General features: G+C 36.8%; 1 protein-coding gene across 4 annotated transcripts in view; it reads left to right on the forward strand.

Annotated features, from left to right (window-relative positions):
- The window catches only part of DROSHA (drosha ribonuclease III), a 67,918-nt gene extending 56,030 nt beyond the window's left edge, over window positions 1-11,888 (forward strand). For 2 of the 4 annotated variants that reach the window (XM_090137057.1, XM_090137058.1), the window contains exons 27-33: window positions 1-70; window positions 3,277-3,418; window positions 4,399-4,481; window positions 4,599-4,702; window positions 6,730-6,822; window positions 7,633-7,679; window positions 8,941-9,573. The exon at window positions 1-70 is cut by the window's left edge and continues 36 nt beyond it. In XM_090137057.1, the coding sequence (XP_089993183.1) occupies window positions 1-70; window positions 3,277-3,418; window positions 4,399-4,481; window positions 4,599-4,702; window positions 6,730-6,822; window positions 7,633-7,679; window positions 8,941-9,098 (697 nt within the window). In that variant the 3' untranslated portion in view covers window positions 9,099-9,573. Of the gene's footprint in view, window positions 71-3,276; window positions 3,419-4,398; window positions 4,482-4,598; window positions 4,703-6,729; window positions 6,823-7,632; window positions 7,680-8,940; window positions 9,576-11,103 lie in introns of those variants that run through there. The other 2 variants (XM_031589245.2, XM_090137059.1) reach the window with 2 other exon arrangements.
- Window positions 11,889-13,020: the final 1,132 nt, after the last annotated feature.

Consider the following 13,020-nt stretch of genomic DNA (forward strand, 5'->3'; position numbering starts at 1 on the left):
CATAATGCAGTTGGTAGCCACAGAGTATTTATTCATACATTTCCCCGATCATCATGAAGGGCACTTAACGGTGAGACTGCCATCAATCATGCTCTCTGGGAAAGCAAGTGTGGGATGGAGGCTGAAATTATGGAAGTGGCAAGTGAATTATTCTAGATTTGATTAATAAAAGAAGCCCAGGCAACCACTGTTCTTAATAAGACTTGGTTAATTTTAAGTCGTGAGTTGTGCAGTGAGTAGGAAATGGTGATTTATGAGCTCAGCGCAATAATTTTTGTTGTCTGTGGAATGGATCAATAATTTTAAGGATGTCAGTTATAAAATTGAGAGATACGACTAGGTCATATTTAAAGACGTGTTTAAAACCATTTATTTAAATATATACATTACATACTTTTTTTTTTTTTTCATTTTCCATTGAACCTGTAACAAGGTAGCAGGGTTACCTTTCCAGACAAGAAATTCTTACTGTTTTACTGTGTTTTACGTCTTGCTTTTATTCTGTATCCCCCATAGTAACTTTGGAATTTAGTTTTAGTGTTACAGTAATATACAATACTGTAAATATAGGGTTGTACGATAGGTTGCTTTTTCTCCTGATTAACTGAATCCTTTAGTACTGCAGCTCATATTAAGTACTATGAGAAGATGATGTTCTCCTTAGTCTTTTTAATTTTTTCTTATTGATTGTATTATGGATATATGTCAAGCTCTCTAGTTAAAATTAGGGAGTAACGTTTTAGATGTCTTTGCTAGTGTAAGTGGTTTTCTGAAGTCAAGAAAGAGATGGTGATGCTAAATCTGAAAGATAGTGTATTTTTGAAGAAAACACTGCATAGCTGTTTTCAAGAAACAGAAAGTATATGTGCTCTCATTTTCATTTTTCCTTACCGTTTCATAACTTTCATTTACATTTGTATGAATTGTTCTGCACTGTTTAGGAGAAGGAGTTGATAAAGCCTGATCTTTTGATGTAAAAATTAAAAGGGAAAGAGGCTTGTCATTAATTTTTCACAGAGGAAACAAAACATAAGGCAGAAATCCAGATTTTCTGTTTGTTTGGTTTTTTTTTTCCTTTGTAGGTGACTTTTAAGAACGTAGGCATCAGTGTTGTTATAGTAAGATAAATCTTTCAAGAATTGCTTGGCAGGAAGGACATAGTGTTGTTGTTAATGGGTGTGAATACTCGAACGGCAATCAGGAGGTCTCTGTGTTGCTTAATTTAATGATAAGTGAATTGGCAAGTAGAACAAGCTGTACATTGCCCAAGATTTAGGGGAAACTACAAAGAGTAGAATGAATGCTGAAAGTACATAACAATACAGAGAGGTAGGCAGTGCCTAGAAAAGAAATTTAATTTTGTAGATTCTTACAGTAGAAAAGAAAATAGTCTTTTGAAAGTCTTTCAAGTGCGAGGACAAGTAAAGCGAGGCTTGTGAAGTAAGAGTAGACGAATGATGTGGGACCTGAAGAGAAACAGCAAACCTGAGGTTCCTTCCTCCTGGGGAGATTTGAAGTAATGAAACATCAGATGGATGTAGCGTTGAAGGCAATGTAAAGGATGGGAAGATATGATTGACAGGCTGTGATGTGCAGTGATTACTTGTGATGAAAAATCAAAATGAATTGTATATTTAAAAAAAGGGGGATTGTAATCTTACATGTGTATTTCGAGACAGCTAAATGATCTTTGAAGAGAAAAAAAAATTGTTGAGCAGTGGAAGCTACTTCAGCACTGTGCTGCAGTCATGGGTAGTAGTGCAACTGGCTCTTGTCATCTCTAATTCTCTGTGTAATGTGTATGTGGTTCCTTTATGATAGTACTAATCATGGATTTGGGTTGTGTTGAAGTAAATATTCTGTGAATGCAGCAAAAGAAATTGTGATTCTCTCATTGCAAGAAACCAATAATTGTCACTTGATTTTTGTTGCGCTCCTTTCTCATAGGTTGCGTACTGTAGTTAGGATTTGGTTGGGAGGAGTATTGATTGTTTGTCTTAAGGATGTAAAAAGAAATGATTTTGGAAAGGAACAAACAGAAGATGAGTTTTAGCACAGGATAGGGAGAAAGGTATTAATCCTTTTTGCAGTCTGCCTAGTTTATGAAGATCAGGTTGTGAGTATCTGCTTCATACATCGTTGCCAAACAAATTATGAACATACTGTTCTTTATTTATCTGTTGTCAAAGATGAAGTATCAAGTGTAGTGAATAAATCTTTATTTTCATAAGCCCAGTTGACATTCTGGAGCCAGGTAGAATATAACTTGGATCTAATAAGCAGTGCAAATGTGACATGGAAGACAAAGAGGTAAAAATGTTGTATGCAGCTTCAGGACTCTAAATTATATATAAGCAGTGGAAAGGAGAGGTGTACTTCTCAGAATATCCCCTATTTGTTAAATGACACTATCTAATTAAAAAAAAAAAAAAGCTCATCTGTAATAGGCATTCAGAAAAATTGAATGGAAACCTGAAAGTCAAAAATTCTCCTTTCAGCTATCTGAGATTTTATCTTTGACAGATTTCTGTTTATTTAAGCAATCTGCCTAAAGTCAGAGGTAAGCGTTTCAGAGGCTGCTAGAGAATCAGATATCCTGGGCATTGTCACACGTTGAAAATGTTGTAGCCTGATCTACATCGAGGATGCATTAGTTCAGCTATGCTGCCTTGAGTAGAACAGTGTAATAGTGCAAATGGGCTATCCAGATAAGCATTTTCTTCCCTGCCCAAATGAATGGAGCATCTTTCTCACCTGCTGGTTTTGAAACTAAACAGTTTTGCTTCAGTGTGTGTTTCAATTACTGTCCATTTCTTATTTGGTGGACGCTTGGGACTGTGCTATTGTCTCTAGAATGTTGTATGTTTATACTTTGTGTGGGATAAAGTTTATATAACTTTGTGTACTACTTACAGAAGAAAAATGCAGAAAGTATAGAACTGATGAAGGGGTGGTACGTGAATGCAAAGAAACTCCCAAACCAGCATTTTAAATGTAAGACTTGTCTGTAGAAGGAATGCGTTTTGAGATAAAAAGAATTAAAATCTGATGAGAACTGAAACATAAGGGAAAAATCAGTGGTAGAAAGAATGAGGATGTGAAGAAGTGTGTGTGTGTGTCTACCTAAATAATTTAGGATGTGCTGAAACAAACACCAATAGACTGGGAAGTGAGAGGCAGCAAGAATAAAAACGAATAATTTCCCCCAGCTCTCACTACCTTTTATATTCTGGCATTGCTAATTGTTACCATTGGGTGGAATTCTTTCTATTGCAGTTGTTGAGAAGCTCTTTGGTGAACAACAGGACGCAGGCCAAAGTGGCAGAAGAGCTGGGAATGCAAGAGTTTGCCATCACTAATGACAAGACAAAAAGACCCGTAGCTCTTCGAACTAAAACTCTGGCTGATCTCTTGGAATGTGAGTCAGTGTGGTTTTATAACCACACTTGTGCAATTTTTTTCCTCAGGGCTTATTTAAGAAAGCCATCAGAAATCTTACAAATCACTATTAAAAAGGAATGTTGAGATTTTCAAATCACTGCTGTCTATATCTCTGCTTACCAAATTTATAAACACCAACCTAAATTTTTGAAGTCTGTATGTGAGCATGTCAGGAAGGTGTAAGGATACAGAACTGTAGTCTTAGAAGTGATGACCATGGTGATAATGTTGCCTAGATCAGAAGAATGTCTTAAAAGTTAAAACTTGCCATTGAGTCAAGCTGTTTTAACAGTAATCAGTGTTTGTGGTATGTTCTTGTCACTGTCAGAAGATAAAGTAATGCCATCAGCTGTGAGTATTTCTGTGGTTCATTTAACTACATTTTACGAGATATTTCAAAATGATCATTATCTTAGGAGGAAAGCCATGTGGAAATTAAATGCTCTTTTTCCATTAATGAAAGTGTGTGCTAAGTTATTTCCAGAGAAAGTGGAAATAGTGATAAATATTGTGCAAAGAAAGTTAATCTGTATCTGTGTGTTTTGATACATTTTGTGAGCCATTCAAGCTCCTTGGCTTTTGCCAAATCCTCTTAGCAAATAGAAATTGCACACAAACAGTAGTGATTTATATCTAAAACTTCTTTTATGGTACCTAGTAGTGATTTATTAGTAAGTAGCCATGGTCTGCTGGTTAAAATGTGAGATTAGGAGCTGAGTGTTGTTTCTAACTCCTTAAGTGACTGAGTGGATTTGAGTAAGTCATTTAATCTCTTGGTCAACTTTGTTTTTTCCTGTGTATGCAAGATAATAATCCCCTCATCAGATTGCTGCTGTGAAACATAATTGAATGTGGCTTTAGAGTATTCAGAGAGATGCTCGTTTCTAAAAGTGCAAGCCATTAACATTCTCCTTGGATGAATGACAGTGCCTATTTTTTTTTTCTCCTTCCCCCCAGCCTTTATTGCTGCCCTATACATTGATAAAGATTTGGAATATGTTCATACTTTCATGAATGTATGTTTTTTTCCACGACTAAAGGTAAGACCAGTCAGTTTCTTCCTTGGCTATCTCTACTGTGTTTTAACACATTATCATATTTTGGACTCCTATCACATTCTCTCAACTGCAAAAACGTTTTTTGTGAACTTCTTATAGGAATTCATTTTAAATCAAGATTGGAATGACCCTAAATCTCAGCTTCAGCAGTGCTGCTTGACTCTCAGGACAGAAGGAAAGGAACCAGACATTCCTCTTTACAAGTAAGAGCCAGCGTCTGACAGATACCAACTCCTTATCAATCTTTATTTTATAAGGAGGAAGATGATATCAATCATCCTATGTTTTTCCCAGAGCTTAGTTTTACTGTGGTTATCCAAGCCCTCCAGTCTCTGTCTGAAGATAGAAAATGTTGAACTATTGTTTTCCAAGCTTTAGATGACCTACACCATGACAGAATTAGCAAGTGATTTTAACTTTTATAGGTTCAGGGGAAAAGGTTTTGTGTGATGGACAGATAGAATTATTTCATTGGCATAATTCTGTATTTTTTATTTCTTCAGCGTAAGGAATTGGAATATTTTATATGGAATGATTACAACAGTGGCTATTTGGATATGAAGACAAATAGATTGGAGGTATCTTGACAGTAATAGTATGAAGTTTCTCTGCATCCCTGCAGAAGCACAATAAATGCTTCGTTACATATTCTGCTTGTAGGCCACATCAGATGCATTTGAAGAGCAGCAATGATCCTGGATATTTTCGGTGTGCAATTTACCCAGTATCTGTCTTCCTGTATAGTAACAGAAGAGCTCATGGCGATGAATTTTAGCTAGGATACCTCAGTTAGATAACTAAATCTGGATTAGATGGATTTCCCTTCTCTTTCAGTTTTAAAATAGACAACAGCTGCCTTAGTGGCAATAATAAAATTTCAGAATTGTATGCTTTGTTCACATCTACTCAATTATGTAGGAATGTGTGCAATATTAGCCTCCAAAAGAAGAGTTAATGGCTAAGAAAGTTCGAGATTTTTGCTGGTGTAATTATTTGATCAAAAATTCATTCTTCATGTAAGTCTGAGTGCATTTGTCACATTTACTGAAGAAAAGTTCTCAATGAATTGTAGCAATTCAGTTAGTGAGAAACAATGCTCTTCAGACATGATCGTTTCAACACTGTAACTGATGCTTTGCAAGCATCACTTCTCAGTGTCACGGTGTGAGGGCTTACACCTTCATCTTGAGTGAGGGAGATGAATACAAAAGATGTGATTCCTGATTCTTGTAAAACCCACTGAGTATCAAGTACCAAATGTTTGTTTTGTTTTTGCTATGACAATAAATTGATTTCTGTCTTACAGCTTAGAGCTAGTAATATGCTGTTATCTTCCTATTATCTTGTTAAATTCTTTTTCTTGTGGTTATGTGTTTCACTGCACTTAGTGCTGCACCCAGTCAGCCACACTGGGGTGACTTTTATTTGCTCATGTTTATTGTTACACAGCACACAGAGTACTATAGTTAGATGCTTAAAAAATTGATGTGAAATTGTTGCTTTTTCCAAAAAGAAACAAGGTAATGGACAGAACTCAAGCTGACAGCAGGGAGAGATTTGGGACAGAAGGAAGAGACAGCAGAAGAAGCAAATTCATTGCATGTCTAGGGAATTATCTTTTTCTCCTGTAGGTGGTTGTTGATGCATGTCCTAGACGTTCCTAGTTCAAAAGTAAAGTTTGTTTTGTGACAGAAACTCAAACTTTTCAAAGCTGATGGAAAAGTACTGTGACAATTCATGATGTAGTGTGGTATCTCGTCCTGTATTAAGTCATTGCTAGATGAGCAACTCTCTGTGCTTAAAATTATAGAGTGCACAATCATATTGGTGTGTTTATTTGCAAATGCAGATAGTGCAGATTCATGTAATTTAAGTGATTTTATTCCAAGTGTATTCAGTGTTTCAGCACTTTGTGCATAGTATGCATTTTTTCCTATAAGTGAAAGTTTTAATTTTCACAGAGTGCTCCTGACTAAACATTGAAGAATAAGTACATTTGATATGAATGAGATGCATTTTATGTAAATTACTTCTCTTTGTTGCACACGCACCATATGGGTGATCTGTGGGTTAATGTAGTTTATAAAGCCATCCTTCAACTCTTGCTCCGTGCTATGCATTAGTTCCACTAAATGTATTTACCGGACTGAAAGCTTGGTGATGTATGTGCCACTGACAGATTCTGCTTTTTAATACCTCCTGCCTGAATAAATCATGTCTCTCGTTTCAGGACTCTACAGACAGTGGGACCATCTCATGCCAGGACATACACAGTAGCTGTTTATTTCAAAGGGGAAAGAATAGGATGTGGTAAAGGCCCAAGGTATAGTGGAAAAATTTAATCTTGCGTTGTTAAAGTTAATCTGACTGTGACAGTTTCCAAAACGACCCACCATGATGAAGATGGGGAATAATCTGGTTAGCCTTAGAGATTAACGCTGCGGTGCATTCCTCTAGTCATTCTGAGTTTCTGCCTCAGGAATACCTGAAGAGCTCAATGTTGGTATACTTCTGGATCTTAAACTTCATTTTTTGGTGAACTTAAGAACAAGATGGCCAGCATTAATCTCCTATTTGTGACTCTCAGCGTGGAAACTGCAGAACGGAGTGCTGGAAATAACAACTTCATCTTTGGCTTTACTGCTAGATTATTGTTCAGCTTAGGCTGGCAAAGTTGGGGTGCAAGATTCCTAATTTTCATCAGATGTTATCACTTCTAGGAATTTTGGAATGACTTCTACAATTGCAAAATTTTCAACCACACACACACAAAATACATCATCTTATTTTGTGCTACCAAAACTGGTAGTGTTTATAAAAATGTCTTTTGAGAGTTTATACCTCTGATTTTGTTCCTTTTTTTCTCACAGCTCAAAAGCTTCAACAAAGGATAAAGTAGAACATTTTGTTAGCATTATTGATCTAAGTTTTAAAATGTTCTGTTGGAGCTGTAGAGCTATTGCTCTCATAATTATAGAAAGGGTGATAGATATTCTGGAAATTTCTGGCTAATGGTTATCCAAAGAGTTTTGTAGTAAAACTGTTGTCTTGTAATAACTTTATTAAATAGATACTTCAGTTTATTCTGTACAAGTTAAATCATATTTAACGTGTTTTTGTTTGACTTTCACAGTATTCAACAAGCAGAAATGGGAGCTGCAATGGATGCACTTGAAAAATGTAAGATATTTGAGCAACATAGAAAATTGCTTTTAGTTTGGACTTCAGTGTGACGTGCAGGTTTTATGGGGGAGCAAAATCAGAATGTACTGAATACTTTCAGCTTCTGAGTAACAGATTTGCTTATTACTACTTGTAAGCAATTTTATAAAAGCCTACAAGTATCGTTCATCATTGTAAAGAGAGTTGATATGTTACAGGAAATGTATTTAGATTTTATTCCATGCTTAAAAATGCAGTGGGATAAACCTTCTTAGTCTGACAGTGAGGCTATCTAACTCATGTAATTCAGAGGAGGAGGAAAATTAATTTTAAGTTGCCAATTTGATCATAAGTTTTACAGAAGATAGGTTAAAATCTAACAGGCAGGTCCCCATCCAATGTAAGTTGATACTTTTCTGTTAACAACAGCTTATATCAGCTGAAGGTACAGTGATCCTTGCCTGCATCTTTCAAAACTGTGCAAAGGAATGCAAGCATGGGAGCAGTTGCAATGAAATCTGAAGTGAGAGAAGTGAGCATATGCAGACATTTTATATGAAAACCAGTCACTCAAGTTAAAATGCCAGGTGTGCAGGTATTGCAAACAAATAGATGATGTGGTCTGTGCAGCAAAAGAAGCTCTCTATATGGAAAGGCTAAAGGTACATTTTTACGATTGATTGAAATATCTGCAGTTCCTCAAATGCCAGTGGTTTTTAATCTATTATATCTGCATATGGAAATTGCAGGACTTAAACTTTCAGGAGGCAATGAATCCCTGTCATTCCAGGGATTTCAGACCTTCATATCCACCTGCTAGGCATAGGCATCTCACCACCAGTAAATTTGACAAGTAGAAGACACAGCTTCTCCAGCAAATAACTGCAAAATCTCCCTGAAGTTTTCTTTGTTTTTTTTCTTGTGAGTGTTGCCTCTCAAAGAGCTGTGAACTTCATCCCCTATTTTAGTGTAAGACTTCTCACTGCTCTTTTCTGATTTATGTTTTTGTTGGGTACCATAGAATAATCTAGATAGAGGGGACTTCTAGAGGACTCAATTCCATCTACTCCTCCAAGCAAGCTCTACATTGAAGTTCGATCATATTTCTCAGGTCCTTGTACAGTCAAATCTTGAGTCTCTTTAAGAGATAGAGCCCTACAGGCACCTTTTCTGGTATGAAGATTCATGGAGAGGTTTCAGGTTTTTTGTTTTGTTTTAAGGAATATGTATGTAGTTAATTTCAAGTAAAATTCATTTTTGTGTACTTGTTTATATATAGGTTGCTCCTACTTATTTCCATGGAAACTACAAAGATCAGAACAACTCTATTCGATAGAGCAAATTTTCAGCTACAAAACACTATTTTTCAGCCAGTTACCACCATCAGCTATGCATTTTTGCCAGCAATTAACAAAAGCCTGCGTGCCATGTTCTTAAACATCAGTGGAGGTGATTTGCTGTCGCCACTACTGAAACACACCACCCACTGCCTCACTGCTCACATCTGCTGTTTGGTCATCATAAATGTTTGGCAAGCTTCAATGAATGTCAATGGGTGGCATTGTTTCTGCATGGGAGAAATCAGTGATGCACTATTGCTTCGTATGCACTTCCGTGTCAAATGCTTTTCTGTCCACCTGCCCCTCTGCTGCTATCTGTCACATGGCAACAACATGTAACAGAATACTGGTGGGAAGGTTCAACTTCTACTGCCATACCACCAACATCTGCCTCTGAACCTCATGGGCCAACAAAATAAAATAGGATGCATTACTTTTGGAGCGGGGCTTGTATATCTGATAGTTGTGATATGTTCATTACATAAATTTATTTCTCTACATCATAAATGGGTTATAAATGGAACAGGTTGCTACCGAGCTGAGTTCTGCAGGTTCTTAAAGAATCACGTTACAGGCACAGCACTGAAAATACAATTTCTGTTTTATGGTGCATATGAGCAACACAATCTCCCAGAACTCCGTTAAACAAAGTACTGAAGTTTTAAATACAACAACAATTTAAAAACAATTTACTTTTGTTTAGGTAGTTTTATATTTTAAATAAATATACCCTCCTGTACCCAAGTTGTGAATAACTGATGAGTGAACTTTGTATTCCTGTAGTATTATTTAAAAAACAAACAAAAAACAAACAAAAAACCATTTCACCAGCCAGTAAAATGCAGTAGTAGAAAGTCATTCTGCTCTCCCACAAACTCCTGCAAATTAGATGCCTTCTGCACTGTGTTCTCCCTTTGAAAAAATAACTGTGCTGCCTGGGACTCAGAAAGAAGAGGGAAAGTCTCCTGGGGAAAAGCCCACCCAGAACCTAGATCTCTTTGTGCCTAGGGACTTCTCCCTGAGCAGCCTTAGCTAAATTCTCTTGTGCTTGCTAGCTAGTGAGGAAGACATTTGCCAAGACATTTCCCAGATTTGGTTATGGCTTTAAAGGTCAGTGCAGCAGCCTTTTGCATTTATCTCAGACACAGGTAGCCAGCACTGATCCCAGAGCTCAGCTGCTGTATGACCCTGGCAGGACTCGCTGCCAGTCACAGGCTTCCACCTCTTGCATTCCAGCTGGCTGGAGATAGGGGTCTAAGCAGTACTCTGCAGAACAGACACTGATGAATGTCATCACCCATGTCAGGCAGAAATGCCATTTTCTGCCAGGTGTGCACTAAATGGAGAGCAGTTCTGATCAATCACATAAGCTAATTTTACAGCCTTTGTTCTCAGTCATGTACCTGTGTATCAGCAAAGTGACAAATGTCTGAAATCAGAAGTATCTTCCTCCCTAGCTCTCTCTCTATCACCTTAGCTGTGTCTAGTCTGTTTTAGCCAGTCTTCACCCATCTATGCCCCTAGACTGCACTAAGCCTGTGTACTGGCACATAGCCAAACACTAACTTTTTCAAGAACGGATTTTATTGCAATCTATTCTGCTACGCTATTACTTTTCCATTAGGAACTTTGCCATAATGTGGGGCATCTAGTGGATTCCTCCTGGTCTAAAGTAATAATAAAAGGAACGCCTGTGCAATGCTTGGAAACAGTGGTTTATACTTTTTGGAGTGAGAACAAGGCAAAAAAAAGCTTGCAGCCTTGACAGTAGAATCGCATTCATATTTCAAAATTGACCACCTGTTGCTAAGGGAACTGAATGTAAAATCTAAGTAACACCTGGCCATGTTGCTAGACTGGAGTTTTATATTTTGTTTTTCTGAGAGTATTAGATTTGTCAGTGTTTTCTTGCAGGAGAAACGTGGAAATCATAAAGAAACCAGTCTTATGACAGCCCTTGATTCTATGGATTATTAGAAATGAGTAAAAATTGTAATAATATTATTCATCCCGTCCTGATCTCATGAAAGCTTAAAAAAGAATGAAACTTTGCTTGTGTTATCAGTTTGTTTATTAATGTAAAATATTTTTTCTTGTGTCAGATAACTTTCCCCAGATGGCCCATCAGAAACGGTTCATTGAACGGAAATACAGACAAGAGTTGAAAGAAATGAGGTGGGAAAGAGAGCATCAAGAGAGAGAGACAGATGAGACTGAAGAAGCAAGGAAATAAAAGGAGGGCACGGAAGCAGTGGCATATTTACTTACCTAATAACTCTGACTGTGGCCTATGGAGACCTAACCTAGTTTTTTGCAGATGATGAATGAGGAACACCTGTTGATATCAAATAGAAAATCATAATCTCTACTTTGAAGTGTGTATATAGTGTTTCCTTAGTTTGGTTTTAAGTATCAGGTGGTGTTTTTTGTTTTCTTCTGATAAGATTTGTTTTTAAATTTTAATTTTTATGAAAAGTCATGGGATTATTTTTATTCTTTTTGCTATCTTGTATGAAATAATAAAGTATTAATTTCAAAAGTCTTCAGGAGAAGAAGCTGTTTAGCAAGTCTCCTGTGTTGCATTGTTGTGTCAATTATTGCATGAACTTAATTGTGGAGGAAGGAAAAGTGATGACATACAGCATCAGCAGAGAAATTAAGTATGTACCCAACTCCACTTTTGAAGCTAAATGTAAATTTAGACTCTTCTAAATCACAACCATAAACTTTTTGTTCTTTCACATAGACTGGTACGGTAATCTAGGCCAAAGAGATGTTTAAAACAAAAGCAAACATTTTGAACTATCCATTCCACACCTGCACAGTGGCATAGATGTGTGGAAGGTGTTCTTTTAAGTCAATATTGTAAAAGTTTGGAGGGGAGGAGAGGGAGGGCGGAGGAGAAAACAAGGTAATCTTGAAACAAAAGAATACTAGTTGTTTTTTTTTTTTTTTCTTTTTTTTGTAGAGAATATACAAAATTTGCAATGTGGTTTCTAAGAGTAGGGCAGAATTTGTTCCAGAAATATAGTTTGTAGGTGGTGTACAGTTTTAAGACCAGAACAACCAGGTCTGCTGACTTGCCTTTATGTCATCCAGTTTCTCAGTTTTCAAGTCTGAGGCTTGTGTAAGATACGTTTTTTTTTAAGGAAGCCTTTGCATGGTCCCAAATAATGGAACAGCTACTATGTCTACTGATGCTTTTCCAACCAACTATTGCCTTCATTGTGGATGTTTGTATTTCTATTTTTAATTGGCCCGCTTCACGCCATCCATTTCTGTTCTGCTGATTTGTGAGCTGAAAGTGTCACCTAGTAGCTGTTGTGTAGTCAAGTCATCTCTGCATCTTCCTTTCAAGGAAAAAAAAAAGAAAACAAGATTAAATTTGAGCTCTGCCTTTTCTACCTTCTTCAGATCTTTATTTTTTTGACAATTCACTTAGGCACCTTACCAAGTGTGAATAGCAAATGTATTTGATAAGGTAACCTGGCAGATTCTTGACCATGGATACATGAATGTGACCCAGAGGATTCATGCGGGGGTTCTGAAAAAAAACCAAAACCTCTTGCACAAATCTCCATGCTACTCTAAGCAGTGTTTTCTAGCTCTAGTTTTCAGTGCTAATTCTTCATTTGTCTGAAGCACCTTTCTGTAGGTGTGTGATAGGGATCACTGGAAGCACTTTATTGAAGGGGACAAAGATCAGACTATTCAAATGTCTTCCAAAAGTTTCACTTCTGAGCTAATCAGTGTGCTTTTTTTTTGTGAGCACAATTTTTTGTACGCATGCAACGTGAGGTGTGCTTAAGTGTTTTTAAAACTTGACCCCACAGCACTACCTCACTTCTTCCAGCTTGGATGATTGTGTTTTCTTAATGGATTGGTGCTTTAAATCCATTTCAGAGGACCAGAGAAAAAAAACATTCAGTAATTTAGAGAGTGATAATAAACCATTAAAACATAAAGGAAGGGATAATAACAACAGCAAGATAAAGGCAAGGAGCTGCTCTCTGCTGGAT

This window comes from Phasianus colchicus, chromosome 3 (assembly GCF_987193195.1).
Source record: "Phasianus colchicus chromosome 3, bPhaCol1.hap1.1, whole genome shotgun sequence".
Lineage (NCBI taxonomy): Eukaryota > Metazoa > Chordata > Aves > Galliformes > Phasianidae > Phasianus > Phasianus colchicus.